Genomic DNA, 20,707 nt, shown 5'->3' on the forward strand with positions numbered 1-20,707 from the left:
ATTTTGTTCGAGCTAGTAAACAGGAATAAAAATAAAATATATACGAAAAAACGCTCTCTTCGTTAACTGTTTGGTCGAGCGACAAAGTGCGCTGTTTCTGAGTGCTGTTGCTAAGAGTGTTTTATGGATCAGGCGGTATTCTTTGACAGGAGGCTATAATTATTTCATCAGTTTGCTCTCACTTCCGATGGCGAACGGGTAATGCAACCTTTTAATCCATGGAGTACAACCTCATCAATTTCCCTATTTTGGCTACGATGCTTCATGATGTTAGTAAGCTCCCGCCCGATCGCCATAAACCTATCAAACCATCAATGGTTAAGGTCAGCAAAGTATGTAATTAAAATTTATACGATAATTCAGAGCAACTGACAAAATCCACCACATTCAAGTAAATAAAGAAAATATACAAATATTTTTGTTGAACGGAAGTAATAATGAATGTCGATAATAAGAAAAAAAAAACTTTAGCATACCAAAAATGACGAAACATATTCTTTATGGGATTTACACGATTTTTTCAGAAAGTGTAAGCACGCTTGGGGCTTGATAGCCGAAGCGTTAGCGTGCGGCACAAACACACGATAGTATCGGGTTCGAATCTCAAATGAAGTCTCTTGAACTTACTATCCAGCTACGTGAAAATTCTAAGTAATAGAAAGCTTCAGCAGGGCAGGCCTTGACCGTACACCGGTTATCGAGCCATTTAAAAAGAAGAAGTAATCACTTGTAGAAACATACCTGAAACGAGAAAGTGACAAAAAGCATTCATTAATACAGTGTCCTTCTGTGTAAGCATATGAGTATGTAAATGCATAATACACATTAGCTTCGTTTTCTTTTTTTTTTAACGGAGAATTGAATTTTGATAAATTGACGAAACTTTTGAATATAAATTGTCAAAGAGATGATAAATAAATGCAAGCAGATTATACAACATGATCTGTTGGGAAAGGGCTGTTCCAACGTTACCAATACCAATATTAGTCTATTTATAGCGTGAAATCTCGCACCTTTCTCTCTCTTTAAAAAGAATCGGATAATACACATGATATTTGTTTATATTAAACAAATGTTTTGAGAGCTCATAACTAGAAACTCATACAAGGCTAATTGTATATATCACATCATTACCATAAATCTATTACAGACAACAGAGTTGCTGCTCTTTAAACGACGTTTTATTAAAAATTCTGCATCGCCAATAGAAAGTCCTGAATCATGCCTAAATATTCGTTTCGAAATTTTAGTGACATCCAATCAACAAAATCGATCCACTGTGCATTTGTGTGTCATATTCCGGAGATGATGCACCAGCAGCATCTACAACGCTAGAAATGGCGTAAGGCATAAAAATCCTTCTCTCTGTTGCAGAAGCAAGGGCTTTTCCTATGACATTTGCTGCGCCGTTGCCAAAGTGGCTTCGAATTCGATTCAGAACCAGCAAATGCGCAAAGCATACACACCCGCTCACCCCAGGATATCCTTTTCCTCCCATTAACGAATGTTTACTCTCGATACAAACTCAGCCATGGGTCGTACGCCTGTCAGTCTTGATGCAACGTACGTACGTAATGGAGTATCGACACCTTTGCTAGGTGGCAGTAAGTGTAATGTATCCGGCAGAGTGCGGGAGCCTTTCATACCGCGGTATGTATATAGCAAGTCCGAGTCGAAAGCACTCTCTAGCACAAATCAACCGTACAGTTATTCAATACAAACTTAATTTGGCAACAATCAAACATTTGATACAAGTCATAGGGATTACACCCACCAAGTCATGTGTATTACGAAAAAGACTGCCTGCGGATTTTAATTATTATTTCAACAATACACAATGCAGGATAAACAAATGGAAACGAATGTCTGATAATGTTTTGTTCGGCAAAACAGGGGTGAATTGTACTAATTTGTAAATATATTTCCAATAATGAACCAACTCAATCAACGGGCTGATTAAAGTGTTGATTATGATTCAATTATGTTGCAGTTGATGTTTTGCGTGTTAAGGTTAAATTGCCTTGATTGCAAGGGGGTACTTAGGGACAGCAGTTAACTATAGTTACGCCTTAAAAGAGAACACTATCACTGCTAAAAACATTCTAATTTGGGCGAAGTATGGTAAGAATCATATAAAAAAGGAAAGAAAAAGCGAAAAAAGGAAAAATAGCAAAAAAAGAAAAAAAGTGCAATGTATGGTAAGAATCATATCACATTCTAATCACGTTTGGAGGTAATAATAAATTACATATTAAATTTAATAAAAGGTTTTGAACGACATGAAAATTACTGCTACTTGCTTGTCTAAAAGTAATAATAATGCAGCAATCGAAATTATTTAATTAAAATATAAAGAAGCTGTTTTCGCGTATCGTGTTAAATAGTCCAATTTTATATTTAACTTGCTTTTAGTTATGTGCATTATAAGAATCATATTTTCAAAAGAATTAAGCATTTCACTCCCTAAGCAATCCTAAATTGTACGAGATTTTATCGTCACAAAAAAAACTATAATCTCCGACTAGTGGACTACATGATAGAACTGACACTTTGGAAAATGGCGCAAGAATAACATGAAACATTTAAAAAATACTCAATCCATCATTGATTTAAGCGTTGTTATATTTTATCAAGCAGATAATGTTTGGATGGTGTTGTAACAAAAGCGCACAACAACGACCAGCTAATTAATTTGAGGTACATCTCATATTTTCACCAAAAATTTATTATCCTCGTCCTTTAGATCAGTCATATCTGCAGGGATGCAAATTCGGAGTTAGGCGTTACGAAAGTCCCTCGATGGGATTTTAATATCACGTCAATCGGTCCCTTTATAGATGATATATACGTTCATGAGAGAATCAAAAAATAGCTGAACATGTGCTCGACGTGTCGCAAAAACTCATAAACATAACTGAGCTTAGGAATTTCAACCGCCATCAGTAAAATGGTCATGATACCGGTGAGAATTGATAGAGAACAAGGATTAAAAAACTCAAGCATGCTAAATATTATTTATCATGTAACAAAGACATCATTGTTTAAGACATAAAGTAAAATAAAAAAAATCAGATAAACCTTCTTTTTCTGTCGACGAAAAAATTTTGCCTGTACTAGAAGGCAGAAGAACAATCGTGTTATTCAATGAATTGTTCTGCTTCAATTTGCAAGCCATGTATTACAAAACCACAATCATCTATCATCGGAATTATGAATGAAATAGTATCATTTCTAAGAAAATAAGCATCACCAAGGAGACATTCAATTTTCACTACTAATCATATCCTCGGGAAACACCTGAAAGCCACCGTTTGAATGCGACAATTTATATGCCTTCTTTTGCCTCTCGTCTTTATTTTCTAATCCGTGGATTATTTCTAAAATATGCCATGATCCTAATAATGTTACAGATATAAAAATCTGTTCATCTCAAATTAGGTATGTTGGAGGCGATCCAACAATTGAATACCCCGACGTACAAAACGAAACATATATATGGCTATTTCTATCCGTTTCATATTGCTTACTCAAGACATAATCGATATCGAAACTAAAAATAAACATTACTCCTTTCGGGTATTTTTGCCAAGGAAATCTTTTAGCCCCGTATTCACCCAACAGCTGGAAGGCGTAAATTCGTAGATAAAATCTTACGTAACAAAAAGAAAGCAGCACCCATTCCTCACATTTTGTCGCCACGAGCGTAATCGGTGCAGTCAATTACTGTCTTTTATGTGGCGACATGAAATTTTTATTACCTTGCACCATCAACCCAACGAGGATCGCTTTGTCGACGCTCTTCCCGCACGAAAGGGGCGAGCCTTGGTTGCCCTGGTGGCGACATCACGACACATCCTTCGAAGGATGCGTAGGCATCGGATGACGTGGTGAAATGCGATAAAACGAAACCTTCGCCTTTCCAAACCGGGCCAATAAATGGGTACCGCGTGTCACACCCCTAACGCACCCCATTTTGCCAATCTCATCGGGGGATAAGATAAATAGAAGTAAATTTTGAAACACACCTCTTCTTGCGCAGAACGACACACACACTTCCCGCTCTGAAAATAAATCTTGCACAAGTCCAGTGAACCGCCGATTTTGGGTTCGTGTTCCGGTTTCATACACGAGGCGGCGGGTTTCACCCAACAACACCCTGGAGAACACAGGCACAGCAGGTGTTCACTCTGCCGGTTCGGATATCGAACCCACGACTAGTTGGGTCTTTCGATGGTTCCTCCTTGACCTGTGCCCCGCCATTCCCCAGCCACATTGTTTTATTGGGATCATTTTCCATTCGAAAAGGATACGCGTTCTTTGCCTGGCATCTCCTACACCTACCTCTCTCACCAAGGGGCAAGGATTTTCACCAATTGCTACACAGTGCCTGCTCCGCCTGTACTATCAATTTGTGGGGCACGCATCGGGTCAAAGGAGAAGGACACTGACGCCATGTGACCACAGGAAAACAAACTAATTTGGAGTCATCCAACTAATTAATTTAATGCCAGCTATAAACCATTCCGGGGCTTAGTATTCTTAGGCGCGCAACAGTTTGGGCCTCGCGCAAGATGGATTGGCAAGCGGGGATTTCGGCGTTCGTTCGAAGGGAGTAACGGACAGGGTGGTAAGAGAAATGAAGGGCTGCTGTTGGATAAACAATACACCTACACCTAGAAAGGATACCTTTCGGTGAGAAATTGTCCCTATTATTTAGACCATGTCACGAGTCCCTGTTACTGAACGATTATGTTCCCTTCTTTTTCAGTTGTATGGCTGAAACTATGTTTGTAAAATGCTGTGATCTTTATTACATCAAGCTACATATTTGTGCTAATTTTTTTCAAGGTATTATTCACTCGGTGTAATCTTTCCCCGCGTACACCGGTTAATAAAAGCTCTCAATATTTCAAAAAAGCTGTCGATTTTGGCCTTTTGCCAAAAATCGTCGCTTATGAGAATTTCTTTTGTAAAATATACCAGTAACGGGTCAAAATTAAAAAAAAGCTTTATTACTCAATAAAAAATTTTTACTTATTTATTTTCATTCAAGCGAATGAAAATATTTCTTTGATAGATAAATAACCTAATCATGAAGCAATTTGCGTCACCTCTTCTAATGCCGGAAGGACGAGAAGAAGTTTCCTGGTCACAGCCACCAGCATTATCGGCGGCACTGCCAACTTTGTAATAAAAGCAACTATCAACAAAGTGCTCAAAATAACGCACCGTAGTGTGTGTCATCGTCGCCCATCAGCGCCAGTGGCTGTCGGTAACCTTTTCGTCATCATTATTCCTCACGCGGGTCGTTGGGCAAAGTGCAGAAGGCGTAAAGAAAACTTATGCTGCCTGCACTCTGCACTTCTACAAACATTGCACCCTCGTTGATACGGGTACACGGTAGAACACACCAAAGCACCAAGTATGGCTACAACACTCTACGGTTTCGGAGCCAAGTTTTCGAAATGAACGAAATTACACCCCAGGCACAAGTCTCCCCGCTACCGAGTCGTACGATGTTGTATGCAGCAAAATACTAGGATGGCACGATTTCAAAGTCAACGAATCAACGAATTAAAAAAAAACTAATAAAATAATTCGAACAAAGTCTAGAGAGATGCGGGAGAAGTTGCCTTCAACCATGAAGCAGATGTTGGAAATGTTAGAAAGAGATTTCATAAAATCAAAGCGAACTAAATGTAAGTAATTTAAAAACCGGCTTTAATGATATCTCGGATAAGAATGCTAGTGTCAAATTTTAAAACAATTAAAACACGAATATTAAAGAAAAATATATCAAATCTTATTCAACTCCTTAAACAATTAACAGTGAATACACCGTCCCCATTCGTTTATTGTGAAAAAACAGATCCAGCTCACTTGCCTCAACATTGCTCAAACTGTTCAAACAAACACGTGGCGTATTGCTTTACTTCAATGGGAAAATGGTAAATCATGAACACGTGCTATTAGAAATCTAAATTGTTGAAAAAAGGAGGAAGTTGAGCCTTCTATCTTTGGTGCCTCAAACATTCTTCAAACAGATCTCCACAAGTTTCCCGTTTGGTAACAGCAAAAAAAAGTTTCCGTTAAAACAATCGGAAGCCGGATAACATTCGAAGCTTGAAATCTAATACTTTGAAGTCAAAATGCTTGTGATGGGGATACGAAAAGCCTACCGTTTTACCACACCAGAATATGATTCTCTGTCTTAAAGGGAAAAAACGAACAGAAACATTGGCTTAAATTCAAGTAATACTAAATTGTTGTACATAAACTTATTAGTAGTAAAAGTAAATAAGCTACCATGCTAACATTCAGGAATATTCTTACATAAAAACCTGCGTATGTTAAAAGAACTAAATTACACAGCTCCAAACTAACCACTCGTGTAACACCACATTTCAACAAAAAACATAAAGGATAAGCGTTGCTTGAGCAGACAAATGCGTCAATGTTGCAAACCTTGCGTCGTATCCTTGGTCCAAGAACGAACGTTCGTTGGTTTTGCGACGCTCAACCACACTTGACATTTGCGCCAATTCATATCGCATGTTTCTCGTGCAATTTTCCTGGAAGCCAGCCCAAACCACTCGGTAACAGTTGCGCAATCAAACGAATGGTCGATCGTTTGCATGCGAATTTATTGTGCTTTGATTAAGGCTGTTTCGTTGTGGTGCAACGAGGCAAAAGTTTTGCCACGAGAATCATGCATGTCATTTTCACCTGACCGTCCGGCAGTTTACGGCGGCTCTTCGTTCCGATAGTCGATAGGCGTGTATTCGTTTAACCAAGTCCACGTTAAGGCGTGAATGCTTACGCACTTACGCTAAGTGGATGGAAAATAACGGATTCATGTGGAATGTATTTTCTTTCTTTGAAAAGGACACGCAACAAGCTGAGCAACACGCAATCCACATCAGTAGCAATAAGTTATACTTATGAAAATTTTCCAATGACAAGATGCGCAGAGTTATTTTATCACGGACGATATCGCATTTCTGCCATTTAGGGCATTGTTATCGATTCACTTCGTCCAGTAATTTCAACGCAAACATTGAATTCTCGTATGGAGATAATGATAAAAAAAGTCATTAAAACAGTTAAATAACTCATGGACATAATGTTTATATATTTCATGAACATAATCGGCTCTTAATCTAATGAATGTTTGGAAGTTAACCAAAAAAAACTATGATCGCCATTTGTAAATAAAAACAATAGTAGAAAATAATAAATAGTTGCATCACCGGGCAGGAGCTTTCCGCATGCACAAAACAAAAAGCCCACACATTCGCACGATAATGCGGGCCCCATGATGTGCAAACAAAAATGCCCTAGAGGTATCACTCGAATGGCGTCTAATTATTCACAACTACCACAACAATCGGCACATAATTGACAGCGCGCTATCGCATAATGGAGATGTTATAAAAAATAAAACAAAACAACACTTGACAGCTAGAAGCTAACAGTCATTTGCACTGCTGCGCGTCGTCCAAAAGGCACCGCGTGGCAAAAATTCGCTCATTACCATACCATACAAAATCAACACCAAAAACCCAACGAGCGCACCCGCAGGCTCCAGGGCGGATCCTTCGCGCTGGCGCACCATTCGGTTGTCAACGGTTGCGCGCGGCAAGCAAAGCAATAAGTGGCACTCTGTGCCTTAATTACTTGCGTCATCAACAACAACGGCCTACGCAAATAAGCCCCGCTTCGAATGCATTTATAATCCGACTGGATGAAAAACAATATACCACTGCTGTGCGTTCATTTATCTACTGCACATTTCGTTCATAAATGGAAGCAAAAGTGCAATATGCCACATAAATTCCCCCTTGTTTACACGAAACCAGCCTTCCCTTATACCGAACTATCGAACTATCATTACAGTGTAGTTGTGTTTTTTTGAGTTTTGTCAAAACAAACAGCAGAAATTAAAATGCAAGAATTTTCCATCCTCTCGATGAGTGACGCCTATAGTGGTTTGGGTGTGGTTTGAGGCAGTGGGTGCTAGCGAGTTTTTAATCAATCGCACAATGCACACTAGATCACCGTCTGGTTCGATGCTACATTTATTACATACACAAGTGGCAACTCTGGTTGAACCAGGAGCTCAGTTTCGTCCACTATTGCCTTATGTGGTGCATTTTCACAACGTTGATTGCATTTGGTCCCTCCCTTGCGACCACTTTCGTTCATTTTCTATCTCTCTCTCTCTCTCTCTCGCTGGATGTGAACATACCGTTTGCTTCATTGGATGGTACACCACCGGCTTTTCCACCGAACGCAAACTGTTGCATGATGTTCTTCATCATCGTCAGGACCCATCACGTGTTGGGTGTGCCAGCGGACAGAGCCGTGGTGCACGGTGCGATCTAGAGTGGGCACAACAGCTCGCTTATTGATTTATTCTTGTTTTATGAGAAAAAAAATATCCCCTCCACACATTGCTCGAGGGATACGTTGTCGACCGGTGTTTGGTTGGCACGTTGTGATTTTTACAGCGCATCCTTGAAGATATGGGTACGGCTCGGAATCCTGGTTTGCTTGGAGTCATTCCCAAACATGCGCAATCAGTACGTTGGAAAAGTACTTCTGTACACACGCGTACCAGCGTGTACATGATCATCCCGGATAGCGACTCTCGAAACTCGAACGAACCCGAAGGCACTATACTTCAGCTCTATTGCAAGCACCGACACAAGGAGCTATCTTTTTACAATCTGTTTCCGATCGTCAAACGTGGCAGGTACAAACACCATCGGAAAGCAATTCAAATATAGCGTTTTACTAAACCCTCCCGCATATCGCCTTTATAGTTGCACTTTTTCCTCCCGCACACTCGGATAGCTAGAAGCAGCAAAACATTACACCAATAATGTTCGAGGGGCGCTATGAGTTCTGTCATGGGCATTTATTTTAACTCCCACCGAGCCCTCCTCAATGATCGCCTGCGTTCGTAAATCGAGCGTGAGGCAGGTCATGTTTCCGGCACTCCGGGCACGATGGTTACGGTGGTAGATTTCCGTCAAATTTTCTAATAACTGACAATCACATCCGCCACAAGCGGTTGTTGGAGCAAGCTCCGTGCGTCAAACCGAACCGACATCGGCAGGTTTCCATCAATCGAATCAAAAACCACCCGTGGAGCCGTTGGGCAAGCAACAGAGGATTTTTATCCAATTTTTGATTCATGGAAATTGAAAGGACACTTTACTGGGAATTGTTTTGGCAATATAATTTTATTCACTAGAGTAATCAATTTCAGTGGAATTGATCCGACAGACTAATGAAAAACTCTTTTCCTGTGCGCTATTACCATTAAACCAACAGAGAGAAGTTTTATAAAGAAACAATGCAATGGAACAATTTACAATGGAACGGGTGTACTCAGAACAAGGATCACCATCCAAAGTATAAACCTAAGCAACAAAGATGGAAAAATTGGGCGTTTGTCTATGAATATTTGACAACATATGTTCTACATGTAAATAGAAATTGAAGCCGTTCAAAATTAGTACAAGAAATAGTAATAGTAGTAATATTTGTTCCTAAGCATGTGACATCCTGATACAGTTTGGATAATCACGTCAAAATAAATATGACAAATACCGCAAAGGCGAAAGCATCCATGTGCAGATGTGACGTAAGGCAACTCCCCGAAGGATGCCCGCTCATAACAGGATACACAACAAACGAGCAGAAAATCTCGATGCCTCTCCACACTCACCCCAGTTCCACCTCCCTGGCGACGATTAATACGATGTGCCAATACCGAGTGTTCGAGCTAGCTACGAGAAAAGCAAGGACACAAAGAGGATCGAACTGGGTACGATGATGATGTAAGCGATGACGTCCCGTTTCACCCAATTTGCCACCCTTCTATCGGTCCCCCGCTGTAACTGCGAGGATCGATAGCGAAATTAAATGTTGCACCGACCCGAGGGCGGTGAATGATGATTTCGCGAAAAGCATCCACAGACGAGAATGCTCCGCTTCGATGGCCTCATTCCAATCCGCACGATGAAGCGGCAGTTCGAGGCTTTTAATCGCAGGATGTCTGTAAATGAGTGTGTGTTGTGCACCGGAACCAGCACCAAGCAGGAAAAATAAGGATCAATAGCAATAAGTGCGAACGACAGGGCCAGCAGCTGCTGAGGAAGGAGTGCACCAGCCGGTCGCTGGGTTCCGTTCCAGATCGGTGTAATTAAATCCGAGTGACTCGTATAAAACGATGTTCATTACAACCGCGATTGAAGCGATTATGGTGCAGTTTGCACTTGAAATTCGGAAATTTATCCCAACCTGAGCACAGGCCATCGTGGGTGAATGATAACTGTTGCAAATATTTTGCGCCCAAGAGGTCGTAAATTTCCGCCCGATTTGTCCGATTTTCCGTTTTCGATGCACGCGCAACTCTCGATCGTTTCCGCAAACGCGCTTACAGCGCGATGAGAACCATCGACACGCCAAATGACGGGCACGTGTTGGAGTGCACTGTCCGGCTTCCGGTCGGAGTGGACGCACGTGTCACCAGGGGAACCAAACCAAAAGCCGGACAAAGCTCTTCACCTGTCGGGAAATTAATTTACACAATTTGCCATCCGCACCGAATGCCCGTTTGCTCGTACTGGCCGGAACGGCTCAAACATTCCAGGTAAACGAATTCCCACCTACGATGGGGATCCGCCATTATCAGCCACCCGGAAAGTAACTACAGCCCGGGTGGCACCTCTCGATGGTTCGTGCTTCCGCACGAGCAGTGGCACGAATTTCTCGTAAAGCTTCTCAACCACAAACCAACGACCAACAGTAGGCAACAACCAACCAGCCGAGCATACCATCGTACCAGGGATGAACCGCGACGATTATTTTGCACTGGGTGTGTAAAACGGGCCCCAAAATGGTGCCCAATGGTGCTCAACGGTGCGTAAGCAGCTTCACTGCTTGACCATCGGCAGCACAGGTGTGTGTAGAGTTGGCGCACAGCGTGGTACGGAAACGATTGGCCTCAGCATGTGCAGGACACTTCATGAATGGCCTATGTCAGGCGAGACCTCGGTGTGCTCATCCTGCTTGATGTTAACATTAACGTCACCGAAATGTGCAATCATTACCAACATCAACGGGGCGCATGAATACGATTTGTTTTGGTGTTTTCCTAATGATGGTTTAAATATTATTGCTTCTTTATGTAATCCTTCACAAAATTTCTAAACAGCAGGTATCGAAGAGGTTTTTTTTTAAGAGAATATTTATGATAACGCTTCATGATATTTAGGAATAATTTCTGATCTGTTTGCTACCATCCATAAGCTCCAAAACTGGAACCCAATAAAAGAGCTTCTGTTCACCATCTGTACAGTTAGCTACGCGAGCAACGCCGTAACAATGCGGCCAAGAGCGTAAAACGGTAAAATTGAACTACCGCGCAGCTGATGATAGAAAACAGGTAATATAAAACCAAACAATATTCATACATATTCAAATGGTGGCTTCATCGGTTTGCCCGCATATCTACCTTTTTCCCGCTCAAAACGTGCTTGGCACATAAAAATCCCAAAACAAGTCCTGGCTTGGCAAGCGAGCTTCCACGACATCACAGTCCCGGAAAGCAACAGAATAAGCTCCGTTAAAAACGCACAACCATTTCGAGGACCAAAAAGACATGCTTGCACGTGTGTGTCCTGGGAAGCTAGGAGCAGTTTGTTTGTAAAAAAAAAACATACACCACATAAGCAAAATAATAACTATCCCCATAGCACCAAGAGCGTATAAGAGCCGGACGTCTCGCACCCGCCGATGGTGCCAATGGCATGCATTAACATACGTATACGAAGCAATGGCAATCGATCGATGGCCATGATATGTGTTCATCGTTGTGCAAATGGGTCCTGCAACCACACATCGCGCTCCGTTGCGCCTTAACCATCATTCATTTTGAATGCGCACACCAATGCTGATCGATTTCCGTGCGTGATCGAAAGGGGCTGAAAGTGACAGTTATCCTCCATCGTGGAAGCACTCCTAAAGCGTGGACTCCAGACTGGCGGGTGCATTCTGATGATAGGCGTCCGGTAAAATAGTTGCTACATACGAAGCAACAAATATGAAGCCGACTCAATGCGCCCACACGCCATAGTTCCCGGACATCAATCAAATTCAGCAAAGGATCGCTTTATGGCACTTTTCCAAGTAAAAGTGCAACCACGTACTCGCTTCGGTTTTGGGATTGGTTGAAGAATTTGAAGATGCATCAAAGGCAAATATGGCATGAATGCTGGTTTCAGATAGAAATCGTACAAAATTGAATCATTTTTCCTAATTACTGGTTGGTGCAGAGTATCGAGCTCCCTGCTTCGCAATAATAGATGATCGTTTATAAAGCATGATAACAAGGAAGAACTTCCAACCCATCACCCATATCCAGTTGGTATTCCTGAAATAGTGCCACCCTAGTAATAGTAATAATAGTAATAATAGTAATAATAGTAATAATAGTAATAAAAAATAGTGTCTTCTGAAATGGGTTATTCAAAAAATTTTAACATATGAAATTTATCGTCATATATTTATTTAAAACATTTGAATTCCCAGTAAAAATGAAATGAGGTTTCAATTTACTGATTAAAACACCCTTCGAAAGATGCCCTACATATCGAAATTGCATGCATCAATACGTTTAACAGCAAGACACTATGAATTAGAGCGTCACTTTAGATAGTGTAAATGTATCCTTTGGGGATATGCGATTCGTGGTGCGGCTAGCCTCTTTACTTAGACGAGTACATGTTCCACTAAACGAGTGACTTACTTTTAACGCAAAACTTTGCCACACTTTTCCAGCGTAAACTCGGTCAGGCCTCAGATACAATTACGGGCCCGCGGCGGATTGATTTTTGTTTCCGCAACCAACCGAGCGGGGTTTTTCTTTTTCACCGGAAAACACCCGCTTATACCGCGTAGAGCTCGAAAAGACACGAATGTCACTGCAACTGAATGCGTTCAAACATGTGTTTGCGTACCTTGTGTGGCCTTGCGCCTCGATGGAGGCGCCTGGTTGCTTTCGTTTGAAGAGTAACCGAGCGAACCTCATTCCGAAGCCAGCGTTTCTACGTTTCGTTACGGCCAGCGAACACGAAGTGCCCTGCATATGTACATGAAACTGCATACGGGCTAGGTGAGATGCCATTTGTTAGGGTGTGGCACCGTTGAACCCAATTCCGCATGGCTGTTTATGATTTAAGCCAAATATAAAGCCGTTAATACACTCTCTTTGCTACATAATTTGAAATTTATACCTCAATACTGTTGCCCAAGCATCATTTGAAAACCAGCATCGGATTGTGCAATAAGTGTAAGAAGTTGAATTATTTTAATGTTTCATTTCCTTCGAATGTGTGAATGCTGTAGTTTGAATTAACGGGAAATCCCGTTAACAAGTGTCACACCTCTTGCTCTTGTGGTATGACATAGGGAAAAATAATTATATAAAGCGTTTTCCTCGGAAAATGTCTTCATACGACAATCCCATCAACTCTCTCACCTAAAATGAAACGAGGGCAGTTCAACACACCTCAACTACTTCACTTCTCCTCCGATACGGCAAATGGTCATTATCATTCATTCAGGGGCATTCACGAGTCGACCATTATTGCCTCCTCACAGGCAGAAGGGGTACAATATTGTCACATTGGCGACGATCGGCGGTGTCGTAAATACCATCGTCATTAACGTGTCCTGTCGGGTCTCGTGTCTCCCCTGAGAAGGGGTTAGAAGCTGATACAGGTCATGCGCGGGTGAGTGTGCGTATTTCGGAGGAAAAAAACACCTTTTCCCGAACGTTCTCTTTCCGGGGGGCAGTCCCAATCGACGATCGATTGTTGACTCTTCGTAGAAACTGTAATATCTCCATTTCAAAGCCAACCAAAGGACGTGCGGTCTTTGATTAATGACTTTTCGTCTAGTCCTGCATGCCGATGCTCACGGCATTGTGAACATTGCACGTTCTACAGGACACATTTTCATTCTCGGGAGCCGACATTATTGCGCATCATTCCAGGAAGTGCTGGCAAATCGAATTTCATCCTATTAGCACGCTACGAACGCTGCTGATGCAATAGAAAAAAAGCATTTAAGTAGGCGATACGGGAAACAATACGACGACTGCTTTGTTACTAAGGATGTACGGAAAAGGCAAGATTGATGGAATCCACCCACTTAAGGTTCGCAAGGAGGTTATCGAAAGAAAAATCGAGGACCTATTTTGAGAATCTCGCGCGAGAAAGTACACTTCATTGTGACACAACATACCATAGCGATCTATCAATCAATTAACAATTTAATGGAGCCTATATTTAATTAAATTTTATCATGTATTAGTTAAATGAAAAAAGCCATATTGAATTTTAATCAAATCATACGATTTAGATTGATTGCCTTCGGAAATGAAACGGCTAAATTTAACCGTTTGTGTTTTGAAATGAAACCGAAGAAAATTCACTTTCAATCGGACATGGATTTTTTTCAATGACTTATAGCAGATCCAACGCAACAGCACGCAAATCAATCACCGTTTAATCGGAGAGATTTATTTGTGTGGATATCGTAAATTAAAACTAAAGCACACAGTACCTCTCACGGACGAAGCAATTGTTTTCTATCTAACTCACACAAACCACAAGCTGCATCCAAATCAACTCGATTACGTCATTCAATTGCGTCCCTGTGCCAGTAATGATCCATCATTGACCGGAATCAGGCTCAGTGCTGTTGCTCAATCAATCTTACTTCGCCCCGTACGATAGACGGCGGTTGTGTCACTCACCACGAAGGACCCTCTCGGGCTTCTATCCTTGCCGCGTAAGCTGAAACCATGCCTCTGCCAGACATCCCACATTCAGACAAACGCCGTCGCCGCTAGCTCTCTATGATTGCTTCAGTTAGCAATCGAAAATGGATTGATCCTACCCAACGGTCTCCTCTGCCTGCGCTGTATTCAATCGGAGACGTTCCCACCAAAGCATGTCATCTCTTCTCTCAGCTGATACGAGCCGTATGACTCATCCGTTTGCGTTCTATTTCCAGCTCAAGGACCTCCACACCCTAAGGACATCTTCATTGTGGCGTGCAAACAGTGCGAAATATTATTACGAACAATATATCCTTCCTTACTCCAACTTACGTCCATTCGCCTGCGCTAATGCTTACCAGTCATGTCCGGGATTTTTATGTGCCATACAACCAACGCGAAACATACACCAAGGTAAGGACTGCTGTAGATGCTACAGATTTGTCAGAGAGCTTTCATTTCCATCGCACACGTCACAAACACTCACGTCCATTACGCGACGCATCTCAAACACAAGGGTGGGAAACGAAAGCGCTTCAGAATGCGGAAAGTCCTTCCTGCCAGTGCACCGACAGTTGACCGTGAACACACAAGTGCAAGCCGGTACTACCGATCATTTCCATAATCAAATCGTAACGGCGCAAATTTGACTAACTAAGTGCATCTAATCGTGATTGATGGGAACGGTACAAAGGTCGTCACGGGGACTAGCGTAAATCGAGCGCCTGACCGTATCGTCTGGCAACAACATGACCATGGCGGGAACTAATTTTTATCTTTTTATTTCATCCAATGGAATATCATACCTTTGCCAAGGTTGCCAAAGGTGGACTACAATTTATGTCTGACTGCTTTAAAGAGTGACGCCAGCAGAATGAATAATATTTCCCTTTGCCTGATGATAGCTCTAATCCATGATTATCAGTCGAAAAATAGAAGTTACGATTATCAAAAATGCTGGCATAATTCAATGGTTTCCTTAATGGCAAAAGCATCAAGACGACCACATAGTGCGATGGTTTAATGCTCTGTGCAACATGGCAACAGGAAAAAAAATCTAGCAATATTTTTCGTGCAAAATTACCAATCATTTGTACAGAAATATCCTTTCTGTGGTATACTGTACAATTTCCAACAAAAACACGTCCTTATTCCGGTCTCTTTAAAAGCTCCGGTTTGTGTGACGTGCATTGCAATTCTTCCTATGGCTCGAAATTCACGGACAATGTAGGTTATATAGTGAAAGCCAAGTGCTTTTGCCAACCGTTTGACTCACTTTCCGTTCCGGTTTCTTCAACTCTTGCCAAGTAAACCATCCTGACTGACCAATGGACAACATAACAAAACGCACACACACAAACATGCAGGAACTAACATTCACATTCGTTTTTAAGACGTCCTGCTTCCGCATCGAATGGGGACACATAGGTAAGGCAGGTTTTGACTGTATGCTACAATTCATAGCAACGGGCGGAGACTACGTAACGTTTCGTGCAGCACAGCAAGGAAACTGGACAGCACACCGATCGAGGTGGTAAGACCGCAAAACCGGCGGGACGTTCAAATCGGATATTGTGGAAAGAGTAACATGCTTGGGTAGTGGAAAGTAAAGCAAAAAAATAGCTCAGTTAAACCTTGAACCCTTGTCATTCGAAACTTTACCCCTCCAATGGTATAGCCGGTTTAACAGTGGGTTACACGAACACGTGTCTGTGTGCGCACGTGGCGTTGATAAAAATGTGACTGGATGAGAAATTTATTGATTGCAGCAATCTCGCCCACGGTCAGTTCATATCAACTATGTTGTCCTAACCACCGCAGATTATTTGCAGCCAGTGGCGATACAATTAGTATTATAATTCAGTTCAATAAATACATTCTCGTTCAACAAAATTACTGAATGGGTTCAATACAACGATAATGATTTATAATCACACAAAAAAGCTTAATACACCAGATAAGTACAAATATTACATCAAGAAGATTAGAATTGGAATTTTGTCAAAGAGCTTAATTCCTGATACAGGAATGTACTCTTTGAAACTGCAAGAAAAAGCATAACCCTTCGTGAAAACAAACTGAAGAAATAGATGCAACATTCACTTTAAATTAGGCAGTAAAAATGAAGTTGACAATATTTTGATCAGTAATCAATAAATCAAAATAAAAAATCTATTCGCTACATCAATCAAATGTTTCTTGAAGTGGTGTTAATGCTCTTTTGTGCATGCAGCGCCATCTATGAGTCAGATGCATGTACTGATGTTTTCGTCGGAAAACCCCTCTGCAAGGTAAATTTCTAAAAATATGTTTTGATATTGAATCTTTATAATTCTCAATTCGGCCTGGCCGTCCCTTAATATATATTAATAATAATCTTTATAATATGTCAATTCACTAACGAATCAAACCAATATGTTGAATCGATAATTAAAATAAGAATTTGAGTAAACTAGTCAATATTGACCCTAGCCAGATGAAATTCGGAAAAACATCGAAAAAGCGATGGCATTTCCGTAGATCGCTTTTGTGAATGAATCCCATTTCAAATATAGTTGTCCCAGTAATCGCGAACCTTTTCAAGACCATATGCTCGACTCATACGCAAACATCTACTACATAAGTCAATCACAAACTAATAATGTCATTGAATGTTTCAGTATGTTTCAATCTAGATTGATTTTTGTAGCTAAAGGTTTCTGAAATTCCCACTCGTGATTTTCAAAAAAACAATTTTGACACAAAATTTACCCAGTCGAATATCATATCCCAATGATTGTAATTAAAAACGATGACATGGCCCCACTGAATTTGCTTAATGCAAGTGTAACATGGCATTAGCGTCCACGATTTTTGTCATCAAATTATAAATCAAACAATACGCAATCATTAAACAGTTAAACTTACCTGTAACTCGAAGTTGTGTGGCTGTTGCAGCAGATTTGCAGGAGAGTCTATCTGGCTCTGTCCTTGCCCGTGTTGGTTTACCATGGGACTCTAAAAGCAGGTACAAAACACGCAAAAGAATAATTTTAGTATATAGCGTTGATATTCCAGCGGTACGTTGTGCAAACAAGTCTACGTTACCTGCGCGATTTGAGGAATGCCTCCGACGCCGTTCATCACGTGGCTCTGCATTTGATTCAGCTGATTCAACTGGTTTAGCTGATTCAACTGGTTCATCGGGTTCATCTGTCCGAGCTGCCCCATCTGGCCCATCTGATTGATCATCTGCGGATGGTAGGATCCGAGTGCAGCCGCAGCCGCCTGCTGCATTGCATCATTGCTGCCAGGAGCTGCCGAACCAAGCATGTTGTGGAGAGACGGATGTTGCGCACATCCGAACCCATGCACGCCGGTCGGATCGAGCATGCTCGGACGAGGCAGCTGCTCCTCGGCCGGAGATGGCTGACGGGAGCCAGGAGTGCGGCTTTGGAACGAAAGATGACTGTTTTGAGGGTTACGGTTCGTTGCTCATATTTATTGCCATTTTTTGCGCCATCTTTCACGGCGCATACTTACTTGAAACCCTTGTCATCGTCGATACCGTTCACCATCACGACTCCGTTTGTACCGGGCACAACTTCCTCTTTCTTCACTCCATTCGTCTCGAACGGCGAACTCGATTTGTCTTTATCATCGGAGGCCTACAACGCAAGGGAAGAAAATGTCGTTATTAAACATCGATATGGTTCGAAAACCCGAATCCTTTAACTATCTCACCTTGTCTCCATCGTCGAACTTCAATCCCTTGAAGCGCGAGTCCAAGCTTGCCAACGGGCTTTCCTTGTTTGTCGGCGAGCCACCGAGCACATATTCCACCATCTTGACGCCTAAACCACCGGTCGAATCGCGCGGACTGAAATAAAACAAAAGCGCAGTTAAGTGATGAATGCTACGAAAAACAAGATGCTTCGCAAAAATGTACCTTAAGATGCCCGTGGATCCGGTGGGGTTGGTTTCCGGTGCATGTTGGAAAATTCGACGAGGTGCCAGGATGGTGTCGCCCTGCGACGACCAAGTCGAATCGCGCCATACCTGATGATCGGTACTACCGTGAAGCTGCAGCGGTGGAAGTGGCCCAGTCGCTCCAGTTGCAACCTTAACATCACTAGAGCCCCCCTTTTCCCACAGCTTTTTTGCTGTGGATGTATTGATCTGTGAAAATAAAGCAAAAAAAAACCAAAATATTTATTAGTGAACTGTACCGGAAAGAACATCAACCCTTGGATAAATCGAATGATTCTAATGGCGATACATGTACAACCGATGCGATGTAAATGTGGCAATTATTGCAATTTTATAATCAGTACGTTAGAGCCCCTCAAACGGAGGAAAAAAACCAGTCACGTAATGCAAAAGCTTTGTCGTGAATACATTTAGCCACCAACGCCACATCCTGCCCGTTTACATCATCTCTGGATATTAGTAAATCATTCTTCGTGAAGCAATCATCCAATATTGTTATGATAATTGCGTGCCTGTTTAATCGTTCATCATTTGCACTGGAAACGTGTGTCTGTGCTAGGCAAAAACCAATAGATGATGCTTACAAGAAAACAAAGTAACAGCAACTGCAGATGTTCTACAACCAAACATCCAATAGTAACGAACCGGTGGTGCGAACCTTCGCTAAGCCGGCATCATAACAGAAAGCACATGAACACAAGCCATCATGCTTTCATCGTGCGCGTGGACCAAACGTTGCTGCTCAAGTGAGACCATTTTGCCCGGCGACTATAAGTGGCAACGAGTTCAAGTTCAGCGCATAATCAAGACGACGCCGCAACACATACTACCTGGCAGTCTGCAGTCGTCTCATACCATCTCCTCACATCATGTCTGCCTTCCCTTATACCCTAGCCTGGTCCACGACACGTCGAGTTGCAGCTCGATTACACTTCTCTTGCTCAGGGAAAAGGAGCGTACTGATCGCCTGCGTATGGTGTATGCATTAACCGGTTTCAACGAAGCTGCACCGCAAAGAGGACTATACACGTGAAGCTGAACGAGAGGAGTTTAAGTGCTCGCGGTGTACGGCCCCAAAGCGCAACTGTCCCTTCCGTTTTAGGTTCGATAAATCTCCGCCGTAGACACCGGGGCTCACAATATCGACCCCGGCAAGAACAAGTCTAATTCGGTGGAGGGGATTTGAAGACCCTGTTGTGACAGATATTTCAACTATGATGTAGTTGCTCTAAATTATGTCTCTCTAGAACGAAATTCTTCAACGTATAACACCACAAACCGTACGCTCATCGAACCTCGTCAACATCGCGAAGATCGCGAAGAACAAGCCAAACAACGAGGGTGCAGAGGCGTAATGTTAAATAGACTTGGTACCCTTACGAGTGAAGGCGACCTCGAGTAGTAGCGTGCCGTTCGTCTCGAGACGACAGATTGCACATCTCACCACGATGCAGCAGAATAAAGCTGCCTCTGTCTGTTGTGTCACAGCAACGCATACGCGCGTCTCCATCTGGTTCGGTGTAGGTGTGCCGAGGAAAATTGAAACAAAACAAATAAGAAGCAACACCACCATAAGAATAAGAAAGAAGGTCTCTCTGCTAGGCATCCAATCCAACGGCAGGAAAAAAAAATGATTGCCTTCAGAGTTGGCTGTATTGCATGGTGTTGGTACGGCTCAAGGCGACTTACTTTTCTGTGTAGCGTGAGGATCACGCATTCTAAAATAGATGAACCTGACCTGGGTCAATTAAGCAGCCGCACTAACTACCTAACTAGATGCGTTTTCCACCGAACCAAACATACTCGCCACAAACAACATCTGAGTTCCGTTGTTGATTAAAATTGATCGAAGGAAAAATGTATGATGCAATTAATACGTCA

General features: G+C 42.0%; 1 protein-coding gene across 1 annotated transcript in view; it reads right to left on the minus strand.

The window, feature by feature from the left end:
- LOC128731622 (maternal protein pumilio) overlaps positions 1-20,707 on the minus strand; it is a 128,027-nt gene that overhangs the window by 93,669 nt on the left and 13,651 nt on the right. Inside the window, exons 4-8 of the mRNA XM_053824754.1 lie at positions 18,786-19,015; positions 18,581-18,716; positions 18,380-18,504; positions 17,945-18,305; positions 17,765-17,854 (exon numbers count right to left, since the gene is read on the minus strand). Of these exons, the coding sequence (XP_053680729.1) occupies positions 17,765-17,854; positions 17,945-18,305; positions 18,380-18,504; positions 18,581-18,716; positions 18,786-19,015 (942 nt within the window). The remainder of the gene's footprint in view (positions 1-17,764; positions 17,855-17,944; positions 18,306-18,379; positions 18,505-18,580; positions 18,717-18,785; positions 19,016-20,707) is intronic.

This window comes from Anopheles nili, chromosome 2 (assembly GCF_943737925.1).
Source record: "Anopheles nili chromosome 2, idAnoNiliSN_F5_01, whole genome shotgun sequence".
NCBI classification, from domain to species: domain Eukaryota; kingdom Metazoa; phylum Arthropoda; class Insecta; order Diptera; family Culicidae; genus Anopheles; species Anopheles nili.